Consider the following 26707-nt stretch of genomic DNA (forward strand, 5'->3'; position numbering starts at 1 on the left):
AATTTTTGCTTAGTAATCGTGATATTCATTTCTGCTAGTATTCGGGTTATTAATAACAACGTACCTATAAAAATAATGCAATATAACAAGATTCGACAGACCAGAGTAGCCATTACTAGCAGTAACAAGACTAAATACAATTTGTATTAAGATGGTGTTTCTCACGGTAGTGATATTGGCAGTCGTTGTAAGTGTACTGTATTATTACTTCACAAGAACTTTCTCTTATTGGAAGGACAGGTATGTTACCGGACTGAAACCTACACCATTTTTTGGAAACATGTATAGATCTACAATGCGATACGATACAATGGGTGTAGTTTTTAAAAACATATACGAAAGTTTCCCAGGAGAGAAAGTGGTGGGAATGTTCAGGATGACAACTCCAACGCTCTTGGTGCGAGACCTCGACATTTTAAAGGATATATTGGTAAAAGATTTTGACAATTTTGTGGATCGAGGCTTGGAGTTCAGCAAAGAAGGGCTAGGACAAAACCTGTTTCACTCCGACGGAGAGACATGGCGAGGACTAAGAAGTCGATTTTCACCCATATTTACAAATTCAAAGTTGAAGAATATGATGTATTTGCTCAACGATCGAGCTGATAAGTTCGTTGATTACGTAAGTGAGATGATAGCGACGACACCCGAGCAAGATATCCACGGATTAGTACAAAAGTACACAATGTCAACGATAACTGGGTGCGCCTTCGGTCTGGATATAGACACCTTTCGTGGAGATGTTCAAACTTTAAAAAGAATCGACAAGGAAATATTTACCCCAAATTATGCTGTTGAGTTTGATATGATGTTCCCTGGTGTCCTGAAAAAGTTAAATATGTCCGCATTCCCGGCTTACTTAGGGAAATTTTTTAAAGAGCTTGTCGAAACTGTAACTACTCAAAGAAACGGAAAGCCGTCAAATAGGAAAGATTTTATGGATTTGATATTAGAGATGAAGAATAGAAAACAAATTGAAATAGTCAAAAAGCACGGTGATGAAGAAACCAGGACGATTGAAATAACTAACGATGTAATAGAAGCACAAGCCTTCGTATTTTACGCTGGCGGTTACGAGACCTCAGCTTCGACCATGGGTTTCATGCTGTACCACCTAGCATTGGACACTAAAATACAGGACAGATTAAGAAATGAGATAGATGAATACCTTGAGAGACATAGCGACAAAATAGAACTGGACACTTTAAATGAGTTACAATATTTAGATCAAGTTTTTAGTGAAACTCTCAGGATGTACCCGATAGTGGATTCTTTACAGCGAAAAGCTGGAAACGATTACAAGTTACCAGAAGTTGAGGTTACAATAGCTAAAGATCAAGTTGTGATCGCGTCTGTTTCGGGTATTCACCACGATGAGAAGTACTATCCAGAACCAGAGAAGTTTGATCCCGAAAGGTTTTCTCCAGAAAACGTAGCTGCCAGGCATCCCTTTGCGTATTTGCCGTTTGGCCTTGGACCGCGTCATTGCATTGGTAAGTAAACAAACTTATTACGTATGTACTTAAATTAACTTCAAAAAAAAACACGGATAAAATACATACTTTAAAAATGTGACAGTTACGGTGTAGGAAGTGGCATCCTCAGTAGTTTTTCTCAAATTAGTATATTAATTTCAATATAGAGATATTTCTTAAGAATGTTTAATATTTTACGAACGTTATTATTTTGTCGATTATTTTTAATTACTTTATCGAGTTATGGAGAAACTTTCCTTTCTTTTCCTATAAACATTCAAAGTTGCGAAAGGGAAAACAATCAATGCATACAAAAACAATTGTTAGGTACCTAAGATGTTGTAAGGTGTCACCGAATATATGTAACTATGTTTATCATTTTAAAATGGTCCTTATCTTTCAACAGGATATGAAAAACTTTTTTTATCAATATATGTCTATTACATACAACACAACAGATATTATTATCTGTTTAATTCAACCATTATTTCCCTGTTTCAGGAATGCGCTTCGCACGCGTGCAGTCCTGGGTGTGCATAATCAGATTGCTCTCAAAGTTCCGCCTTGAAGCCGGCAAGAATACCGTTCGCTCCTTTTCCAACAACCCATATCGGGTCGTGATCGCTCCTAACAAGACCCTATACGTGAATGTTTACCCGCGGTAGTACCCACCTGTAAAGGATGACTCACGCTAGACCGGGCCGGAGCTTTCCATTTTCTATGGTTTTTTATTCCACCAGTGATCACCGATCAGCCGTCATAGAAAATCGACATGTCGAACGCCTCGGCACGGACTTAGCCCGGTTGGCCTTAGGGGTTATTCGCGGATGGTCTAGAACGCAAAATGACTAGTGTAGTATTTTGTCTAAATCGCTATTAGTCTACATCGCAAACCGTCTAGAACGCAAAATGCCCACATTATTTTTTCCGTTTTATCTTAACTTTATAGCGATGTCGACGGAGCCCCACATCCGCGGGGCTCCTATTCTGTGCTGTTTAGCCTTCGGCCATTTGAAGATACCTACCTAACGAACCTAACCTACCTATGTAAAATGTGGTGATATAAAAAGAGGGCATTTTGCGTTCTAGACCGTTTGCGATGTAGACTAATTGCGATATAGACAAAATATTACACTAGTCATTTTGCGTTCTAGACCATCCGCGATTGACGCGGCCTTAGTCGTTATAAAATTAATTGTTAAACTATTAGAATTAGACCAAGATAAGTCTGCCATGATCTTAATAGCACGCACAGTGCAAGTGTTATTTTAAACGTGAAAAACATCGTGTGTGCTATTAACATCGTTGCCGACTTGTCTTGGTATAACTCTATCTGTTACTTAGATAGTGAATGAAAATGTATATATTATTTACCTACATTGTTTATTGTGTTGACTGTCCTGTTTATCAATTTTGCCGTTTTCAAAACGACACTGACACCCAAAGTGTAGTCAGGCATATTTTCTAAGCATCTGTCTGTCTGTTATCTCTTCACGCTTAAACCGCATAACAGGTTACCATAAACCTGAATGAAGTGGGTTAGCGTAGTACAGTACAAGTATGATAAAGATAAAGATAAAAAATAGTTTATTCAAGTAGGCATATTACAATGCGCTTATGAACGTCAAATAAACCTTTACCGGCTCCAACCGTACACCTCTGCCCCGAGAAGATTTAAATCCCCCCTCAATTGGAGGAGGGTATCCCAATATGGGACCGGCAACAAACTCGGCGGGATACATCTTTTCAAAACATTATTACATCTTATAATTAACATGCATTACGAGTAATTAAGAAAAATAAAATTTAAATTACTATAGAATTCATGCAATTATACTCAGTGAGTACATAACTTTATACAAATACGTAGCTCTTTCAGAAAACATATCAAATTCTTACAAAAGGAAAAGAAATAAAATCAATAAAAGAAATGAGAATACATATTATATGTGATCTAATTGATTGTTTGCCATTTATTATCTTTAGGCGTTGTTGGTAAATTTAATATTTTTGGTTTTGTTTGATTTTTTTTTAAATAAACTAGTATAACATTTACAAGCAAGCACAGATTGGACTGATTTTTGACTTGACAAAATTGTTATCAATAGTCTCAATAATGTGAGCTATCTGCCTGCATTCGTACTTTTTTAGTGTTCCGTACAAAAAGCTTTGTTCACGGAACACTTATTTTCATAATTGTCATTATAAAATGACTGACTGGGTATTTATGAATTACAAAAAATAAATACGTAGGGAATTCGTTTACGATTGTATTGTCTCGTACAAATTGGAATATTTCTAAAGATATTTAAGTCAAAGTTGCCTACCGCAGACACAAACAATTATAATAGAACTTAAATACGCGGTTAAGTCCCGTTGTGCAGTTTGATAATGTTTAATAATCGTGAAAGTTTATATCAGTGTATATACATATTGTTAACTTTTGCACCCGGCTTTGCTTACATGAACCAGATAAACATTAATTTATCGGGTAGGTAAGGTAATTCCAACTACGAATCTACAAGCGCTCTGGATTCTATCCGCGTATTACCCAATTAAGGCGATACAAGATGGTTTTTGAAAAAGAAATTTGTTTGGCCACTATTTACATGGTGTTTTTTAATGATCTGCAATATTTTATAACGTGAATAGGTATAGAAGTCCAGATCAGCCCATAATGTAGGAAACAGCCGTACAAGAGACGTACGAGGGACGCTGTACGTACGAAGCTCGTTGTAGGCGTTCGCCTTTGGCACCCTCATACTAAAAGAGTCGGGCATGGCCCGACGTACGAGGTACGCTGTAGGCGTTCCAAAGCTGGGCGCCTTCGGCGCCCTCATACTAAAAGAGTCAGGCGTAGCCCGACGTACGAGGTACGCTGTACGCGTTCTACCCGCTTAGTGTAGATATTTTTGTGAAGCAAGTCTTAACACATATTTTTTTATTTTGGAGTAATCAGCTTTTAGTATATTTCATGTTTTTTCTACATATGTTATGTTGCTGTTAACGAAAGGTCATCTTTTGAAACAAACGACAAGCATAAGTTAATTTTTAGGGCCATATCCAACGGGTAAAAATAGGACCAGACGCCGCTGTCCGTCTGTTTGTCTGTTCATCTGTCCGTGCGTCTGTCTGTCACCACACTATAACTCATGAACCTCTTAATATTAAGGTAATTTTTTATTTTGCACAAAAGACGTCATAATACATTATAATATCACCATGGGAGGCATGCGAAATGTTTTAGATTTTTTTAATTTTAAACTCGATTATATATGTAGTTTAGCATATTCTTTACTATCTACTTTGTAAAACTAAATGACATCATGATATCCCACGAATAAGATCCTCGATAAAATCTTGGATCCCTATTTTGAACATCAACCTGTTCCCTATAAGAATATTACCGAGCCTTTCGATTAGATTTTTGATAAATCATCAAAAACTAACTGTGGTTCTGTTATATTAAAATGTATCAGCCGGTTTACGAACGATATTCGGTAGGCAAACGCTCGAAACTTTTTGCTTAGTAATCGTGATATTCATTTCTGCTAGTCACTAGATTATCAATATCAATATTAATATTAAGAGGGCCTGGCCCTCTGTCGCTGCAGCATTTTCCATTCCAGCCTATTCTGGGCCTTCGTTTTTAGGGTTCCGTAGCCAAATGGTAAAAACCGGAACCCTTATGGATTCGTCATGTCTGTCTGCCTGTCCGTGTATGTCATAGCCACTTTTTTCCGAAACTATAAGAACTATACAGGGTGAAATTTAATTCACTGGCCAAATTGAAACACCCGAAAGAACTCGAAAAAATATTAAACACGTGTTTTTTCTTTTAATACCGCTCAGTACATTTTTTTCGAAATAACTCATCATCAAGTTGTCCTAAAAACCTCGTACATTATGGTGAACCGACAACTACCCACTACACCCGCTTCTCTCTTATCAGTTAAGGTCATTGACACCCCGCCCCTCCCGCTGTTTGCAATAGCGTCACCAATTATGAACCCTATTGCAGCGAGATAAGACGCTTACCTACATAAGTTGCTAATTTTTCCTTCATACTTTAACGGGCTAGAACCGTCAAAATGCAAAGGCAACCCATTTTTAATCTAAAATATTATTTCTGACTAATGATTATTAACAAAACGTCCGTGGCTTAAAAACAATGAGTAAAAACTAGGTCAGGAATCTTTGCATTCAGGCGTATTTAAAAATTGAACTTATGTACTTACATTTGATTAAAAGTCGACGCAACTAACGAAAGTCCCACGAGATGGTACTCTTATTGGATTCAATCCTTGTCTGCGAAGGCGTGGAACTGATTCCATTTCGTATAATCTTTGTGCACCACGTAAACACTCACCACTTAATAAATAACACCGTACCATTTCCTAATATTCCCGGTTCGAAAACATTTTTTTAAACCTTAGTACGCGCGCGATTATTATTTTAAGGTTGGCGAGTGACGAGTGACTAATCATTTATGCTAACCGTTATGTTTACCGCTAGCGCGGAATGGTTTAGACTACCCTCGAAATTGATAAACCTGCCTACCATCGCCAACACTAACTAGGTGGACCCTATTGCAACGATTATAAGGTTTAGTGAAGGTCAGATAAGGGTTTTGCTGATGTTGTTGTTAAAACCTACTATTAGGTTTGTTTACATTTGTGGTAATAGGGTGACCACGACTCGTGGAAAATATTTAAAAATTGAAAAATGAAAATTAAAAAAAAATGTACTCTTTTTTTTCGCTGCATCGAGCAAAATCAGCGAAAAAGGCAGTCACCGTTTAGTCGCTAGCGTCCACATCTCTTGATAAAAAAATTTATAATAAATATCATTATTATCCCAAAGAGTGTGTTTACAACGAATCACCCTTGAAAATTTGAAAACTTTTACAATATAATAAATACACTCATGCAAAGTTGTACCTAAAACGAGATGAACGAGTGTCAGCGTTTAGTAAAATTTGTATAAAAATTTCGATGCTCATGCTATAAAATCGAGTGATTTCGAAAGCCAGATAACTGGACTACAACGAATCAGGCTTTTCCTATTTTTCCTCTTAAAGACAACAGAGAAATTCAATCGTAAACGTAAACTTTCGTAAAATTTCCATACATCCGCCATATCTGTCAAATTCTCCTTTGAATCAGATGCCCGCTGTGGGCCGTCCGGAGCGGACGCGTACTTAAAATCTCCCATTTTGACATTTCATTTATGACATAAATTCATATCCGTATACGAATGATGATACCAGTGAAAAACTGTGTTCAAAATAAATAGGGTAAATGAATAATGTCACACGGAGATCCAGAGTCATTAAAATTTTGATTTGTTTTTATTCATAAGTCATAATACTTTAAAAATATAACAAATTATTTAAAAAATATACGAACACAACCAAATCAGTGTAATTAGTTTCTTCCTAATTCACTAAAAATGAAAAAAGTTTGAAGATTTGTTTTATCTTATTGGAATAAATTTTCATTGTGCGGGCATTCATATTACGTCATTTTAAAAACATATATGACATAATGTCAATATACTAGATAGACAATTTATCAACAAATTTCTTCACATTTTAACGTTCACAATATAAATTATTAAAATTTTATTTATGAAGACGAAGCAATGTTGTTCACATAATATCAGCAATAAAATTCTTAGTTTCAACCAGTTTTGTTGCTATTCTGAGAGCTATCACGTGCTTTGAAAGTTAATTCAATGATATATCATCAAGAAATTGAAATCAAGACTCGACCTGCAGTCTCAGCGAGTTTTTGTGGCTATATTATCAGTTGAAAAGTTTACGAGTACCTATATTGGTTCCATGTGACGATTTTTATATAAATGTATGTATCGAATTAACGTGCTTTTATTTCATTGATATTCGGTGCAAAACGATAACTCAGTAACGAAAAATAATTACTTATCCGAAATGCCTTAGGGTTTTTTCAGTGAACGTTTATTTATAGGTATTTATGAGGTCTTATGTCTTATCAGCGTGGCTTTGGCTTTTGGACATTTTTGTAATGCTTTGTAATAAGGTAGGTGAGGTATCTATATCCCTAATTGTAGTAACCTTTTTTTGAATGAATTACAATTTCATTATTTAAATAAAAAAGTGGTCTACAAACATACATATCCGCTCAGTCCGCTAAAATAATTTAAGTGCCCTACATAATAGGTATATTTAAGATTAACAATCAGTAAACATCATTAATTACGCTCAAATGCTTGTTTCAGTACAAATTGGCTGAAATATTTCCGACATAAAACCTAAAGGTATAAAAGTACAATTTGCTAAGTAAACTGTCAATCTACATTAATTATAATAGATAGACTCCTAGAAGTCAGCTTACTGAAGATTATGAACAACATATATTATAAGTACTTTCTAAATAAAATACAATTTGTTTTTCCATGACTCATGTAGGCCGTATTTTACTATAGACCATTTTAAATTGAAGATGAAATTAATTCATGATAAAAGCTAATAAGGCCCGGTAATATTTTCTGTTATTCTTGAACTTATGTTCAAGTCAGTGTTTAACTGTCAGTGCAAGTAACAAGGCCCGGTTCCGAACCAACATGGTATGGTTTTTTTATAAAACGTGTATTTTTCAAAAGCGCCGGAATATTTTTATAACTATTTTGGTATATGAAGAAACATTGATTTGGTAATAATATCCTGATTATTAATAGAACTATTTCAGTTCAAATAAAGGTGGGCCTTATATGCTTCACCTGACCTTATTCGTCCACATTTAGATCCTATAGCTATATTTGGTCACTTTGGCCGTCACTCTCTATTTGATGCCGATTGTACTAACCATTAAAAGTACAGCTCATATGTACTTTTACCTGTACTGAAACTTAAGCATTTGAGCGTAATTAAAGATGTTCACTGATTATTAACATTACGTGTTAAAGAACCGTGTCCCGATTTGGGCCATGGTGCGTCCATTAATGAATCGCATACTAACGGATAGAGGTTTACGAGTACATTCAAAGAAAAATAATTATAGGCAACCCAATACTAGTGGCTTAGTATACCAAAAATAAGGGAAGAGGGGAAATGGTCGGCTCCAATCTATGAAGTCCAATCTATGCTATATTTCTTCATGCTTTTAGCAACTAGGGCAAGTTATATATCATTTTTGTATAATTTAGGGACGAGGAATTCAGTTTTTAAATAATCGTATATAGGTATAACGATTCATACAAATAAACTGATTTTTGCACAATAAATGATAATGATATGTAATTTTAGGACAATTTTGGCCTTTACAATCACAGTGTGGTGATTTGTACTAAATAAAAAATTGCAAAATCTTGCTCATTTCAAAGTAAAAAAAAAACGGAAAAAAAAGGGAAAGTATCACTTTCAAATCAAATCAAATCAAAATATTCTTTATTCATGTAGGCCTAGCAACAAGCTCTTATGAATCGTAATTAATCTTAATCTAATTATCAGAGCAATTTATTGATGTTAATATTATTCCATAATAAAATTGGATTATTATACATATCAAATTTAACACTAAGAATCTCACAGAAGGATCGTCAAACATTAAAAAGATTGTATAAAAAATACTATAAGTCTATAATTTCTAGAATAAAATCTAAATGTCAAAAAAATAAAAATAGGCACACATATATTTTTTCTGAATATTAATTAGTAGCGCGTGGCGGTGATGATTTCTATTTAAATTGAATTATGGCCAAAGTTAAACATCAAAAAAAAAAACTGAATCTGGCATTTGAAAAGTGTGAATACAATTTTTTAATATTTTACAGATAAATTACAGGTGATAATTTTACAAATGAAATGGGTTTCTGCCACCATTGCCACCCTCTTATAAAGCAGTAGGCTTTTTTTACTAATAAGGGATGCCCACCAAATACGCTCATAAGAACGATTTATTCTATCGATATAGGCTATGAATTATCTAATGATATACAGGGTGTAATCGTTAAGTGTAGCCGGGCTATAATTCCGTAAATATAACAGATATCAGAAAATTTCAAATTGATATCGAAAATGCGTTATCCAGTGAGTAAAATTACATTAATATATTTTTTTAATAAAAGCAAAAATATCCCAAACATTAACTTCAAACCCACCCATACGTTTAGTACGACTACTCACCCCTCAAAGAACGTTGGTGTTGTAAGAGATAAAACTGCTTGAGATTCATTATTTGCGATAATAAACTTGATAACGACGTTCTTTGAGGGTTGAGTCGTCGTACTAAATGTATGGGAGGGTTTGATTTGAAGTTAATGTTTGGGATATTTCTGCATTTATTTAAAAAAAATGTTATTAATGTAATTTTACTCATTAGGTAACGCACTTTCGATATCAATTTGAAGTTTTCTGATATCTGTTATATTTACGGAATTGTAGCCTGGCCACACTTAACGATTACACCCTGTATAAGTTACTTCAGGACGCGTCATGGACCAGAACCCATACTATCCGGAACACAGTTCTTTAATATTATGTAGGGCTAAAAAGGCCCTCTGTCGGTGCGGATGACAAGGCCCAGTCCCGGGCCTTATTTAACGTATGAGATGAATTAGTAAATTTAAATATTTTAATATAGGTAATTATGAGTTATTTGATTTCCCGATAAGTTTTAAGTAAGCATCACCTACTGACTTACAAAAGTATAAGTGTAGTACCTGAATTTTATTAGATGTTTTTAAAGCCTTATTATCAACAGAGCTTTAAAAATTAAGTTATAAGTGAAATATAATAAGCGTCTATAGTTGTAAAAAATGTTACAAGACCTATAACTAATGAAGGGATAATTTTAGATAGAGTCCACTTTTTTCGAGTAGGTAAAGTAGACGATTTCTTATATCTTTAATAATAAAACTCCTAGGTTTAATTTGGTCTATGTCTACAAACACATACCTACCATCGCACACCACCACACTGTTAACTGACAGTTCGTAAACCTTATTACAAAAGGCATAAGGTCCACCGATGGACAGTTAAGAGCGTCGCCGTTTTGTACCTATCTTAATACAAAAGTCAACAACGAAAATAATTAATTACCTAATACGTCACATACCTATGACATAACATGAACAAACAAGGAAAGCTATATATAAAAAGTGTTTTTTCTCTGTCTTCTCACAAAGGAAAGCTTTGACAGTTTAAATTCCTCAAAGAAGGTCAGTAGTTAACACTAAACTCGAAACAGCACCTTTAAAAAAACATTAGGGGTCACTGACCTGTCCCAGTAAATTGAGGTAGTGTGCGTGAGCTGCGTTTGTGTGTGAAATGGGGTAATTTGACAGAATCTGAAAATTTACCCTCCTCGACGCCCTCTTAAGTGTAACCTAGTGCCTGGAATGAATATGGCCAGTGATTTAAATTTCACCCTGTATACTGTTGAAACTTGGTAAGTAGTTGTATTCTGTGAACCGCATAAAGATATTCACACAAAAATAGAAAAAAAAAAACAATAAATTGTGGGGGTTCCCCATACTTAGAACTGAAACTCAAAAAAAATATTTCATCAAACCCATCTTCTTCTTCTTCTTCCTCGCGTTATCCCGGCATTTCGCCACGGCTCATGAGAGCCTGGGGTCCGCTTGACAACTAATCCCATGATTTGACGCAGGCACTAATTTTTACGAAAGCGACTGCCATCTGACCTTTCAACCCAGAGGGTAAACTAGGCCTTATTGGGATTAGTCCGGTTTCCTCACGATGTTTTCCTTCACCGAAAAGCGACTGGTAAATATCAAATGATATTTCGTACATAAGTTCCGAAAAACTCATTGGTACGAGCCGGGGTTTGAACCCGCGACCTCCAGATTGCAAGTCGCACGCTCTCACCGCTAGGCCATCAGCGCTTATTCATCAAACCCATACGTGTGAATATGTCATCAAAAATGATATTGTGGTTTCTAATATCAATTTTTTCTAAACTGAATACTTTGCGCGAGGGCCACTTCCAAAGTGGTAAAATGTGTGTCCCCCTGTAACTTCTAAAATACGAGAATGATAAAACAAAAAAATATATATATGATTTACATTACTATGCAAACTTCCACCGAAAATTGGTTTGAGCGAGATCGAGTAAGTAGTTTTTTTAAATACCTACGTCATAAATCGTAAACCGCAATTTTATTACGTTACTTGCTGCTACGGAACCCTTCATGGGCGAGTCCGACTCGCACTTGGCCGCTTTTTACTTCTTGATATGACTGGCTACAGCACCATTCTAGATTACGCGCTATTAATAACAAAGTACTTATATAAAAGAATGCAACATAACATGATTCAACAGACCAGAGTAGAGTAGCCATTACTAGCAGTAACAAGATATACGTAAAACAAAATTTGTACTAAGATGGTGTTTCTTACGGTAGTGATATTGGCAGTCGTTCTAAGTGTACTGTATTATTACTTCACAAGAACTTTCTCTTATTGGAAGGACCGAAATGTTACCGGACCGAAACCTATACCATTTTTTGGAAACATGTATAGATCCGCCATGCGATACGATACAATGGGTGTAGTTTTTAAAAACATATACGAAAGTTTCCCAAGAGAGAAAGTGGTGGGAATATTCAGGATGACAACTCCAACGCTCTTGGTGCGAGACCTCGACATTTTAAAGCATATATTGGTAAAAGATTTCGACAATTTTGTGGATCGAGGTTTGGAGTTCAGCAAAGAAGGGCTAGGACAAAACCTGTTTCACTCCGATGGAGAGACATGGCGAGGACTAAGAATTCGATTTTCACCCATATTTACAAATTCAAAGATGAAGAATATGATGTATTTGCTCAACGATCGAGCTGATAAGTTTATTAATTATGTTAGTGATACTACAGCGACGACACCCGAGCAAGATATACACGGATTAGTGCAAAAGTACACAATGTCAACGATAACTGGGTGCGCCTTCGGTCTGGATATAGACACTTTTCGTGGAGATGTTCAAACTTTAAAAAGAGTCGACAAGGAAATATTTACCCCTAATTATGCTGTTGAGTTTGATATGATGTTCCCTGGTGTCCTTAAAAAGTTAAATATGTCCTTATTCCCGGCTTACTTAGAGCTCGTCGAAACTGTAACTACTCAAAGAAACGGAAAGCCGTCAAATAGGAAAGACTTTATGGATTTGATATTAGAAATGAAAAATAAAAAACAAATTGAAGTAGTTAAAAAGCACGGCGATGAAGAAACCAGTACGATTGATATAACTAATAGTATAATAGAAGCACAAGCCTTTGTATTTTACGCTGCCGGTTACGAGACCTCAGCTTCGACCATGGGTTTCATGTTGTACCAGCTAGCATTGGACACTAAAATACAGGACAGATTAAGAAATGAGATAGATGAATACCTTGAGAGACATAGCAACAGAATAGAAATGGACACTTTAAATGAGTTACAATATTTAGATCAAGTTTTTAGTGAAACTCTCAGGATGTACCCGATAGGGGATACTTTACAAAGGAAAGCTGCCAACGATTATAAATTACCAGGAATTGACGCTACAATAGCTAAAGATCAAGTTGTGATCGTATCTGTTTCCGGCATTCACCACGATGAGAAGTACTATCCAGAACCGGAGAAGTTTGATCCCGATAGATTTTCTCCAGAAAACGTAGCTGCCAGGCATCCCTTTGCGTATTTGCCCTTTGGCCTTGGACCGCGACATTGCATTGGTAAGTAAACAAACTTATTATGTATGTAAATGTACTTAATTAATGTCAATATAAAGGTAATTCTAAAGTGTATTTAGTAGAGTCTGGCTTGCCAAAAATTGTTGACAGATATTTCGTTGTAGTATCACCAATTGTCTATAATTTAAAAAAAAGGTAAAAGTCAGTTGTCAATTTATGTCATTCATTCAAAATGTTATTGTTGTTGTCATTAAGCAGTGGTGGCCGTGTGGATATGACGTCTGACTTTCAATCCGGAGGTCGCGCATTCAAATCCTGGCTCGTACCAATGAGTTTTTCGGAACTTATGTACGAAATATTATTTGATATTTACCACTAGCTTTTCGGTGAAGGAAAACATCGTGAGGAAACCTAGTGATATCTGCGAAGAAATTCAAAGGTGTATGTGAAGTCCCCAATCCGCATTGGGCTAGCGTGGGGACTATAGCCCAAGCCCTCTCGAATGATGATGATGATGATTCAAATTGTTTGCGGTTTTTAAGGGGTTTACTTTAAATAAAATTAATAAAATCTATACTGAGTGAGGTTCGAAAACTATTATTTAAGCTCGTAAATAATTACGACAATGTGCGAAGTTGACATGTAGCGTTATATAACGAAAAACTGCAATGTTTACAACTCCTAAACAAATGTAAACAAATCAGGAGGTTGGTGCTCTATAAATATTCTGATACTTAGCATTTAACATATTTGGCATAGTACTTATGTATTTTTTTGGTGATGGATTAATATTACGGTATTATCGAGTTAGGTCTTATTTACACTACATTTCATTTTTCGCCTTGTTACAATGGTATATGGTGAGAAAATGTTAACATATGTTATATCGTTGACTGTACGTTACATAGTGGTAAAAATTACGTGAGCTGACTTTGAGTGCACGTCAACGTATATTTAACTTATATCCGTACCTTATACGTGCACAGAAAATCAAAAATATTTTCTAGTATCAAAACTATAATTCCTACTACACAAAGTGTGACCAGCCCAAGATTTTTTTAATTTCCCGCCGCTAGCCAGACTCTACTTCTACTTATGAACGTTATTATTCCGTCGATTATTTTAAATTACTTACTTTATCGAGATATGGAGAAACTTTCCTTGCTTTTCCTATAAAAATTCCAAGTTGCGATAGGGAAAGAAATCAATGCATAAAAACAATTGTGAAACTTGTGAGGTGTCACCGGACAACTTTTTAGTGTTCCGTACAAAACTTTGTTTACGGAACACTTATGGGATCACTTCGGTCTTGCAAATCAGTTAAATACGTTTTTCTCAGAGACCGTTTGACATAGATACCTAAAATTTGGAATAGTTATAGCAATTACCACCACTCATATTGTAAATAAGTCAAGACTGCTTATTTCTTATTAAAGGGGGAAATTTAGGGGGTTGAGAGGGGTAGGCTGAAACTTTTTTCATTTGTAAGAATCGTGTGGGGTACCATTAGAAAGCTTGCAAAAAATTGAGTCGATGGACTGATTTTGACTTCATTTTAGACTGCAATAGTTTCGTCAAAAAATGCATTTAAAGTTGCAAGTTTTCATACAAAAATTTTCACCTCTGTCCTGGCGATTTTCGCGAAAACTATAGCTAACAGACAGCTGACCAGTCAATACCCAACTTAAAGAAGCATGGAGACGGCGGGAAAATTATCAGCTTAACTTTATCTTTATTAGTTTTTCAACTGCAGCTTGACCTTTGGTTGCTTAGGGCTAGCTAACTGATGCTTACACTGGTCAATTCATATTAGGCGCGAAACATCCTTAGTTAAAACTTTGGCATTGAAATTTATGACTTATGTCTTTGACACAAAGTTTAATTCTGCTTGCTTATTTTTGTGGGATATTTAATTTTATCTCAATAGCCTACTATAAGTATGAGAGAGATATACAAAATACGACCTTATTATATTGCAAATAAGTTTCAATTTCGAACGGGCTTTCCAACCAATGGACTAGGCAACTCAAAAATCTGAAAAATTCAAATTAAGAATTCCGTTCTTGACTGTCGTTGTGTTTTTTTTTTCCACAATAGGACACATAGAGTTAGTAAGGCGTATAGAGATAATAAAGTCATTTAATATTTATGAACAGCTTTGGCCTCATGTATAGATTTTATTGAGAGTATCTGATTCGTCGAAACAATATACACAATATTCCTTTTCATTAAGTACCATTACATTTCTGTATTAATTGTATAATTATAATATCTATTAATTATATTCAGTACTTATGTATATTTTTGAACGGATCGGTGAGCAACAAGATTCAGGGCTATAACCGCGAAAATAGAAGTTCGCAAATTGCGAGCATTTTTCTCTGTCACTCTAATTACGCCTTCATTGGAGTAAAAGAGAAAATCCCCGCAAATTGCGAATTTCGGTTTTCGCGGTAGCCCCTCAGTCCTGTTACGAGAAAATAATTTTGGAAGACATTAATAGTATATGACAGTTAAATATCACAGTTTTTAGAAACAAAGGTAAAATTGACGAAATATTTAAAGCAACCCGATCTTGTTTTTTAGCAGTTCTAAATAATATTAAAGTCTATATATGTATATGGCATAGAACTAGAAACAAAATCAAATAAAAAATAATAATGAGTTCTAAATTCAAATTGAAGGAGTATACATTTAAGGTATTATAGGCCAAGCGCGCACAACGATATTAATTTTTGCGACACGATTTTAGAATCGCGCTGTAATATATCGCAGGAAATTCACAGCGCGCACTGCGATGAAAAAGTCGACGATTTGTTAATTCTCAACATGGATTTCGTACCAGTCGCTTGTCATGAAACGTGTCTTTAATATGCGATTGCTGTATGACTTTGAGCATTTATAACACAAAGGTGATCCCCGTCTATTTCCATAATTAAATGGTCAACATCTAGCGTCTCATTTTGAGACTCCATTGGAGATGCAGGTGCTCTCGGCACCTGCATCTCCAATGGAGTCTGTGTTGGGGTTTGGAGAGCGAAATGCCGACTGAGGTCCGGCCGGGGTGCGATTTTATTATCATAGTGCGCGCGGGGCCATACAACTCCGCATGCTGCAATTCACTTTGCGACAATCGCGTCGCGAACAATCGCGGAAAAATGTGACAAATCACAATTTTAAAATCGCTGCGATTTTTTTGTTGCATATGCGCGCACTAACATATAAACACATACGTTGCATTTCTGCGACAAAATTATCGCAGGACAAAAAATCGTGGTGCGCGCTTGGCCTTACTCTAAATTATTATAATAAATCAAGTATTCGCGAGATGCTCGACTTCGGTATTCAAACACAAAGCAATAGTACAAGAATCTAACTAAATGCAAAGGCCGAAGGAGCGATTCGAAGATCCGAAGCGTCCAACAGACGCGCGCCTCCCGTAACTTTTCCAAGTATTTTTAAGTACAAGTGTCTAAGTCGCAAGATCCAAAGGCTGAAGTCGCATTGGGCCGAAAGCCCGAAGCATCCAGGAGGTCAGTTCTAAACACAGGTAATTAATACAAGTGTCTAAATGCGAAGGCCGGAGGCCGAGCTCCGCGTAGGGCCGAAGGCCCGAAGCCTGCAAGATGTCAGTGGTTAAACACAGAACTGACAGCCTGAACGCTTCGGGCCTTCGGCCCTACGCGGAGCTCGGCCTTCGGCCTTCGCATTTAGATACTTATACTATTGTTCTGTGTTTAAGTACTAACATCCTGGACGCTTCGGGCCTTCGGCCCTACGCGGAGCTCGGCCTTCGGCTTTCGCATTTAGACACTTGTACTATTGTTCTGTGTTAAAGCACTGACATCCTGGACGCTTCGGGCCTTCGGGCTACGCGGAGGTCGGCCTTTGGCCTTCACATTTAGACACTTGTACTATTGCTCTGTGATAAAACGATGACATTTTGCTAAAGCTCGGCCTTCGGCCTTCGCACTTAGACACTTTGTACTATTGTTCTGTGTGTGTAGTTGAATACGGTATCCTAAAAATAGGGAAACAACCTCTGTAAAATGTAACGATGCGAGCGGTACGGCTACCATCAGTTTGGCATTGACATAAACGCTACCGTGGGCGTGAACGTAATTTACTTTCTATGTATCTCGCTCGTACTGACATATTAGTGCGAAAGAGATATACCTATAGGAAGTAAATTACGTTCACGATATCGTTTATGTCAATGCCAAACTGACGGTAGCCGTACGGAACACTAAATGCCTCGAGCTATCTCGGACTTGGCCAAATTATTTATTGCTATTTCGAAATAGTCCTATATATGTGATAATTAAATATGTACTCTCGGCAGGATTTTTAAAACTTTTTTTAAATTAATTAGTAGAGTGAAACCAAGAAAAATCTGTAACGACTTTGACAGCATAGTATAGTGTGTTATTTATACGTCATAATTTCATAGAAGTTTGACGTTTAAAATAACACTCGCACTGCGTGGGCTATCAAAATCCTTGCAGGCTGATCTTGGTCTAACTCTATCTGTTTCATTCAACCTCTCTCTATTTCAGGAATGCGCTTTGCACGCGTGCAGTCCTCGGTGTGCATAATTAGATTGCTCTCAAAATTCCGCCTTGAAGCCGGCAAGAATACCGTTCGCTCCTTTTCTAACGACCCATATCGGACCGTGATCGCTCCTAACAAGACCCTATACGTGAATGTTTACCCGCGGTAGGACCTGTATAAAGGATGACTCACGCTAGACCGGGCCGGAGCTTCCGGCGCTTCGTTTTCTTTGGAAAGCACCACGAGATCACCGATTAGCCGTCATAGAAAATTATACACCGTCGGACGCCTCGCTGAAATTGCTTTAATATGGAACCTCAGAAAGATAAATCTGTAATATTTTGCTAACACCAAACGACGTGTCGCATCGCCATCGCCGGTACCCACGAATCGCTTTGCAGAAATCAATGAAAGACTTGGTAATAAAGCCTAGCTAGCTTATAATTTGAGGGGACGTTCGCAGACTTCTAAATCCAGCCGGCAATGTCCACACGTTTCTGACGGCCGAGTATCTGATCTCCACTGACTGACACTGCCGGTTGGATTTGGCTGGATCACGTAACTACGTGATGCAGGTGGATCAACCGCACCGCGTATACATCAAGAGCTACATGAATCCCGCTCACGTCGGGTTGCTGTGTGTTGTTGCGGTCGTCACGCATTTAGTCATGATGAATGTTTTTATTCGTGACAAAACTTATAGATAAAACAACAGGTAATACTACCATGGTCACGAAATGGTCCCGACTCAGTAGGTGCTAGCCTAAAGGTTAGCGCTGGTCTTCCGTCGGGGCCATGGACTATTACGTCTAAATTATAAGAGAACACATTATAACTACAATATTATATAATAAAACTAAAATTATAGTTAATATGACACCCATGAACCGGTCTCTTATCTTATTCTTATTATTATTCTTATAATATCAGATTTTTTAATAATATTGCGTAGCAAGTGTTATTTTAAAAGTCAAACTTCTATGAAATTATGACGTATGTATAACACTTGCACTGCGTGTGCTATCAAAATCGTTGCAGATTTGTCTTGGTCAATCCCTATCTATTAATTAATTAGATAAAAAACCGGGCAAGTGCGAGTCGGACTCGCGCACGAAGGGTTCCGTACCATAAAGCAAAAAAAAACGGAAAAAATGCAAAAAGAAAACGGTCACCCATCCAAGTACTGACCACGCCCGACGTTGCTTAACTTTGGTCAAAAATCACGTTTGCTGTATGGGAGCCCCACTTAAATCTTTATTTTATTCTGTTTTTAGTATTTGTTGTTATAGCGGCAACAGAAATACATCATCTGTGAAAATTTCAACTGTCTAGCTATCACGGTTCGTGAGATACAGCCTGGTGACAGACAGACGGACGGGCGGACGGACAGCGAAGTCTTAGTAATAGGGTCCCATTTTACCCTTTGGGTACGGAACGCTAAAAATTAAAAATTTTAAATTATGTAGGTGCCTATATAATAAGCCACTGACAGCTAAGTGTAATCAGGCATAATTTCTAAGTATCTGTCTGTATGTCTGTTATCTCTTCACGCTTAAACCGCATAACAGGTTTACGAGTAAGTAGATGAAGTGGGATAATTGATGCATGTATAGTATAAACAACATTATTTGCGGTATTTGACACATTATGACTGACGTATATAGAGATGTAACTAACGCAAATCGATTGTCACAGCAAGCGATTACGATTGGATGGCACGTAGACTGAGGTATCGAATTGTGACGTATAATGAATTTTTATTTGAGATTTAAATAAAGCTAGAATTATATGGTTTTCCCGCAGGCTAAATGCATTTAATACACCGACCGAGTAGGTCGCACCCACTGTCAAAATTGAAACTAACTGGGGATCTATTTTAAAGTTTATTTATGTTATTTCTGTGTCAAATTTGTTGTTTGTTAAGTGACGATAAATATATCCATATTTACAGTTAATTACCCACCTTTTCCTTATTTTTATTAAAAGAAAAATGAAAAATTCATATCGATTTATTTAGACGACTACCGATTCATGACGGTGGTGTCCGGCCAACCCTAAAATTAAAAAAAAAGACGTAGAACGTAAACGTTCGCAGTGCAGTTGTTTTCCTTTGTGATTTCGATGTGCAAGACATTTTACGTAGTATTGCTGTTGTGAGTGACAGACGTCAAATACCGCAAATAATGTTGTTTACACTATAGCGTAGTACGAGTATGTGATCAAATGTAATGTTTGCCATTAATTTTCTTTAGGCGTTGTTGGTAAATTTAATAATTTTGGTTAATACACAGATTGGATGGATTCTTGACAACATTGCTCTCAATAGTCTCACTTATATGGGCTATATGCCTGCTATCATACTTTTCTTCTTAATTTTCATGATAAAACGAGTGACGGAACTGACGCATTGAACGTAGGCACGTCGCACTTTTCACTCACTACATACAGTGAGTATTATATTCTTTGCTACATACAAAATCCAATCAGTAATGTAGACAAATCTTGCAAACCTCGATCTCTTTTTGTGTATGGATGCACTACATGCGCATTGCCATAGATACAGTTGTACCTAATGTCGGTGCGAATAAAAAAATCGCCATGTACCTATTTTTAAGCTACTTTTTCTACTCCCGTACTTTTATTTGTCATTTAAAGGGTCGTGCACACCCCTTTAAAACCCTACCTTATAGTTGTCAAGACAAGTCTTTAGTCTATTCCCCAAAAAAGCATTTGTGCATACACGCAGTATCTTTTTGGCGATTTAACGATACTTCGTGTAATGACCACTTAAAAAATATTGAATGAAATACAGTGTTGCCAACCTTATTTTAAATGTCATCTCTGACAAATCATATCATATCATATCATTTATTCCATTGTAATCATGTTCATTGTACATTTGGTCTTACATTTGGCAAGTAGGTACATGATACCCTGCTAGGGTGTACAATATAGGATTTTAACTTATACCTAATTTTAATTTCAAGAAATATTAAATGTCAAAGAAATAAATAATAATAAAGTAACACTAATTCATGCATAAAAGATATTCACATAATCATTAATAATCATAACTCATAGTCATTATAAAAAATAAAATTTAACAATAAAATATAAAAATTAAAATAAAATTTATAAACTATCATTTTACATAATCAAATTTTCATCATTAAAAAAGTCTTCCATTGAATAATAACATTTTTCTAATAACATTTCCTTTAACTGTTTCTTAAATAATTTATCGCTAATTTCAAGATTCAGGAAACTAAGCACTTTATTCATTATACGCACACATCGACAGTAAGGGCCGTTTCTTACCATAGCTAATTTGGAGGGTGGCAATAATAATTGAGGACCGACTGGTTTGCGATTTGGTCTTGACAGTTTTTTTATCTCAAACAACTGAAGGTGACTTTTTACAAATAGTGCCGCCTCCATTATATATATGGAGGGTAGTGTTAGTATTTTCAGTTCTTTGAAATATGAGCGACAGCTGTTTGGTACGCGCGTGTTGGATAAGATGCGAATGCATTTTTTCTGCATAACGAACAGTTGATGCACATCGGTGCTTTCTCCCCACAGGATAATACCATATCGTAGCCATGCGTACGCATATGCAAAATATGCGGTTTTAGCGGTTTCAATGTTCGTATTAATCTTTAAGATGCTTAATGCGTAGGTGAACCTAGCTAGTTTGGATTTTATATCCTGTATGTGCGATTTCCAATTAATACTCGAGTCTAGTGTCATGCCCAATAGTTTGCACTCGTCTACTTCTTCGATGGTTTTATTATGGTCAATTTGTAAACTTATATGCAACGGATTTTTTTGATTTGGTTTAAATTGTATTATTTTCGTTTTATTAAAGTTTATATCGAGGTTATGTTCGTGGAGCCAGTCAGTAAGGGCTGATTTAGACGGCGCGCGAACTCGCATGCGATTTTAGTTACACTGCGGACTGTGGATTACATCCAATTCAACCGACCAATCGAAACCCGCAATGGTATAAAAATCGCAGGCGAGTTCTCGCATCGTCTAAATCGGACTTAACTGTGTTGAGAGTCTCCAGTAGGCGAGTATTGCATTCTACACTATTTGTACAATTCAGTAATATTGAGACGTCGTCAGCAAACATAACGCATGATGTATTTAAAATTTTTGGCAAGTCATTTATGTATGCTATAAACAGAAGACATCCTGTAACACTTCCTTGCGGTATAGAGCAAGTCGTGTGCCGCATTTTTGAAGCTATTATACGCGTTTCCCCTGTACTAATATCTAAGTGTTCTAATTATTGTACATACTGTCTACGGTTATAAAGGTAAGATTTGAACCATTCACGTGCGTTTCCGCGAATACCCATGCCATATAGCTTGTTAAGTAAAATCTGGTGGGATACACGGTCATAGGCTTTGGTCATGTCTAATAACAATCCAACGCTGTACTGTTTATTATTTATGTAATTTAAGGCATCATGTATATAGTTATACACAGCAAGGCCAGTGGATCGGTTACATCTGAATCCATATTGGTTATTATCTAGAACGTTTGATCCGGATCAGGTTGACGTTCGCTGCTTGTCAAAGGAAATCGTGGCCCTAAAGACAAGATTAGCGGAAGTTATCTCTAAGTTTGAAGCCAGCCTAGTCACTATTGCCGAATTGCGCAACGAAATCACAAGTTTGCGGAATGCTCCAACTCGGTCGGCGGCTTCAAATTTCAAGAACGATCATCGACCTGACACTCATGTTGAGTCGGTTAGTTTGTGTGTTGCTGACACGGTAAAATGTGCCGCACGCGCCGCTGCACCGCCCGCGCGCCCCCCGCGCGTGCGATCGCCCCCTGTCACCTCGAAGTCACGTCAGCGTGCATATGCTGACGTCGCCGGTCAGCCTGTCGCAGCTAACCGGGTCAACTTGCCTGTTAAGGTGAATGAAGCACGGGCTCCACTTAAGGAGAAGTCCTCCCGCACCGATGTGGATAAGGAGGGATTCACACTGGTGGAAAGGAAACGCAAGGCGCGCAGGGCGCCTCGTAAGACTCTGTGTGGCACTGCGGAGCCGGTTAATTCTGGCCTACGAGTTGCGACACCGAGTAAGGCGCTATACGTGTCACGCTTACATTACTCCACCGTGGCCGACGAGGTGGTGGAGTACGTCCGCCGGAAGACTGGCTTCACGCTGAGGGTGCACCAGCTACAGTCGCGTCACTATGTGCACTTCAGTTCATTTGTGGTGCGCGTGCCGCGGTCGCTGCAGGACACCATCGCAAGCGCGGACTTCTGGCCGAAGGGTGTGGTGTTTCGGCGGTTCCGGGGTAACCTGCCGAACCCTACGCCGAGTCAGACGACGCTACGGAGCCACGCCGTTACGTCGTCGCCCAAATCTAATGTTTAGTTAATTTAATTTTTTATGTGTATTGTTTTTCTTTGTCTTTTCTTTTACTTTGTAGTTTCATAGTGCCTTGGTTTTATACTGTAATGCTGTGTAACTTATTTGATCAATAAAATAAAAATAAAAAATATATTTCTCAAAAAATCTATACACGCGGTTTGACATTAACTTTTCAAATATCTTAGAGATAGACGGTAAAAGGGCGATGGGCCTGTATTGGTTCATATTAGTTTTTTCACCATCCGGTATGAGGATTGGTACGATTTTTGAGACTTTTAGCATATCTGGAAATATTCCGTCGTTAAAAGATTGATTTATTAAAAGTCTTAAAGGTTCCGTTAGTTCCTTGTTGCAGTATTTAATAAGTTTTGGTGGGATTTCATCTAAACCGCAGCTTGATTTATTTTTTAGATGTCGAATGACGTAGTTTATCTCGCGTTCAGTAACTTGGCCTATATAGATCGAGTTGGCGGTAGGGGTGAGCACCGGCCGGCCGACCGGTGTCGCGCGCGCAGGTACTCCGGCGCGACTGGCCTGCGGTGACTCACCGACCGATGCAAAATACTCATTGAACATATCTGCAATACATTGGGCCGATTCTACAACACGATTTCCGATTTTAAGTGATATGCTTTTGTTTTGTGGTGTTTTTTGTTGTGTCGTATTTTTAATTATATTGTATTGTATTGTATTGTATTGTATTTCTTATAATACGTAGTTATTTCTTTGTTGTTAGTGTAACTAGTCAGTATTTTTAGAAATCTTTTATTTTTACAGGCTTTTTTAATTCCAGATGTTAACCATGATCGTTTATTATTTTTACACATTATTCGTTGTATAGGTATATATTTATTTAAATTTTCCTGCAGTTTATTGTGAAAGATGTTGTAATTTGTGTTTACATCGTTACAGGAGATTAAGTCATGCCATTGTATGTTTTCTAGCCCTAGTCTAAATTTTTCCATATTTTTATTGCTAAAAATCCTTTTATCTTTGTATGATATCCGTTTAATAGGTACGCAGTCCGCTGTTTTATACATGTATATTATACTTTTATGATCAGAAAGACCGTTCTCCTCGACGCTCAATTCGTAATCTATTTTATTTGTGAAAATGAGGTCAATACATGTGGAAGACATTTTACTTTCACGAGTTGGTTCGTCAACTATCTGATTTAGATTGCAAGTAAGCATTTCGCTTGTAAGTTGCTGTGTGTCTGGCGTATTTAAAAACATGTTAATATTAAAATCACCGCCAATAACTACGCGCATTTTTTGTTCTTTTAATCTAATTTTTAGTAAGAGTTGGCGTAACTTATCGAAAAATATGTTTATATTCCTATCCGGCCTGTATATATTTACAACAATAAGGTCATATAAAGGTATTTCTATTGCACACAATTCAATTGTCATTTCCTGGGATATCTCACTTATGTCTGTCCTTTCAATATAATTTATGCCTTCTTTCAACAGAATGGCCACTCCTCCGCCGCGCCGTTCTTGCCGATAGTAAGCAGCTGCAAACTCGTAGCCGTTGATTTTAACAATATTCCTTTGGTTGTGCGTTATCAATGTCTCCGATAAACATATTACTTGAAAGTCTTCGTTTGCAATAAATGTTTCAAGAATATGCCACTTATTCTTTAAACTTTGTATGTTTTGGAAAAGTAATTTGATATCTAATTGATTCTCAGTTACGAAAAAAGGTTGAATTGTTGTTTGCGCAGCCTTGGTTTATTTCAGTCACCGTTGGCCGGGCTACGCGTTCTGGTGAGAGTTGTGAGTTGATTATGGGTGGCTCTTTGTTTATGTCCTTATCAACACTGCAGCGTTCCGTGAAGGGTTGTCTATTTGAGTCCTTTGAGTCCTTTTTTGTGGTCGGCGAACTATTCGCTACATTGTTATTACATGTGGTAGATACGTTGATACACTCCATTTGAGATTTTGCTGAGTTGTATTCCACTCCATTGATGAATAGCCGGCTATTGCGTAATACGGCATGTTTTCCGCTTTCTCGAGCCTCTCGGAGTTGATTTCTTAGGTGTCGTCTCGCGTTTAGGGCTTCGTTATCCAGGACTTCAGAGACGGCATATCCGGTGTTCTTGAAGGCTCGAGTATTTTTTAGTATGTAAGTTTTCATTCGCTTACTTATTAGTTCTATAATGAGCGGGCGACGGTTTCCTTTTTTCCCAATTCGCTTTATACTTTCAATATAACTATTTATGTTTATATTCAAAAAATCGTAGAACATATTATTTATACGGGGATACAAATCAGACTCATTTTCGCCAAAGAACTCGTCCAAGCCGTATAGTATAAAGCTCTTGTTGTTTTTCTTGATTTCAGGGTCTCCTACCGACTGTAATCGTGTCTGAATTTGTTCTAATTGTGTTTTAATTTGTTGGTTTTCGCTTTGTAAAGATGCTATTTTCCTGCTAGCTTCGTTTATTTGCTGTGTCATAATTTCTTGCTGAGACTGTAAAAACGTATGCTTGTTAGTAAATTCAGTTTTTATTTCTGCTATCGCTGTACTTATTTCTGTTTGTAGCATATTTTTCATGTCATTTAAAATGAAAGTATTATTTTGTTTAAGTTTCATATCTAGTAAGGAGCTAATTTCGTCCAGTGTTATGGGTTGTGCATGATGTTGACAGTGTTGCTGTTGTTGTGAGTCCAAAATACTGCCGAGGGTTATGTTAGGTTCATCATTCACGGGTATATTATCGAGTGACATGTTTATTTCGTCCTGTGTTATAAAGCTAAGTTGGCTTCGCACCGGTGTGCTATCGTTTCTACGGCGAGATGTTATGTTCGTACACAACATGCAACGGAAATCGCGTTTTATTGCGTAGTTTTTGGTCATGAAGGCTGCTGTAGTTATATTTAGGCATTTATAGTGGTAAGGCCTTTTGCAGGTCACACATATCAATTCTTCCATGTGGGCAATTGGGAGATCGCACGCAAGACAATTCATTTTTTACAATTTTGTTAAGTATCTGTTGATATCGATTCTAATCTAGGCCTATTTTTACGGCAAAGATGCACCGGCGGTGGGTGGAGCTTATTGCAATGCTAATTGCTAGATGTGCACAGCGGATAGGCAAAATATGATTATCTTGTTTTGTCCTATTGTTTTCCTTATTGAATCTGCTCAATGCGGTCTCGCTCGCTCTAATGGGTATTGGTTTCGGTGTGCTATTTGTGCGCAATTTCGGTAGATGGCGCGCACATGCATAGAATATATTTTAGATGAATATATTTACTTTCCTTTGGCTATCTGTAATCTGAAACTTACTTAGCCGAGTATTTTACACTATCACTGATTTCTTTTAGTCTGGTTTTAATGCCACTGAGGTTTCTTCGTCCACACAAGTACACACACTGCCCAGTTTGAAAGATCACTTTGTCCGTTGCTGGGGTTGATTTATTTTAAAAATATGCTGGTTTGAAACACTAGAGTCACTTTCTCTCGAATTTCCAAGGCGAATCAAAGGTTAATCTATTAAATTTTAAGTACTTTTAAACTTTCTTTTCACTGAATACATTTTTATTTTCACTTTAAACGCAGAGCTCATGTTTACTGCGCTCGCTAGCGCCCTCTCTCTAAATAAGTGAACCA

The 26707-nt window shown here is 37.0% G+C and overlaps 3 protein-coding genes across 5 annotated transcripts in view; all 3 read left to right on the forward strand.

Moving 5' to 3' along the window:
* Positions 1–26707, forward strand: part of LOC134667540 (prominin-like protein) — a 494736-nt gene that overhangs the window by 462435 nt on the left and 5594 nt on the right. The window lies entirely within an intron of this gene.
* LOC134667556 (cytochrome P450 6B2-like) lies at positions 96–2998 on the forward strand. Of its 2 annotated transcripts, XM_063524986.1 has the most exons (3): positions 133–187; positions 289–1493; positions 1977–2997. In XM_063524986.1, exons 2-3 carry the CDS (start codon positions 296–298, stop codon positions 2138–2140), a joined length of 1362 nt encoding a protein of 453 aa, XP_063381056.1. In that variant the 5' UTR covers positions 133–187; positions 289–295; the 3' UTR covers positions 2141–2997. The 2 variants fall into 2 exon arrangements, with proteins under 2 accessions (XP_063381055.1, XP_063381056.1); XM_063524985.1 differs by having other exon boundaries at positions 96–1493; positions 1977–2998.
* LOC134667557 (cytochrome P450 6B2-like) lies at positions 11385–18429 on the forward strand. Its single transcript, XM_063524987.1, has 2 exons — positions 11385–13187; positions 17702–18429. The coding sequence occupies exons 1-2, from the start codon at positions 11861–11863 to the stop codon at positions 17863–17865; spliced, it is 1491 nt and encodes a 496-aa protein (XP_063381057.1). The 5' UTR covers positions 11385–11860; the 3' UTR covers positions 17866–18429.

Source organism: Cydia fagiglandana, chromosome 9 (assembly GCF_963556715.1).
Source record: "Cydia fagiglandana chromosome 9, ilCydFagi1.1, whole genome shotgun sequence".
NCBI lineage: Eukaryota > Metazoa > Arthropoda > Insecta > Lepidoptera > Tortricidae > Cydia > Cydia fagiglandana.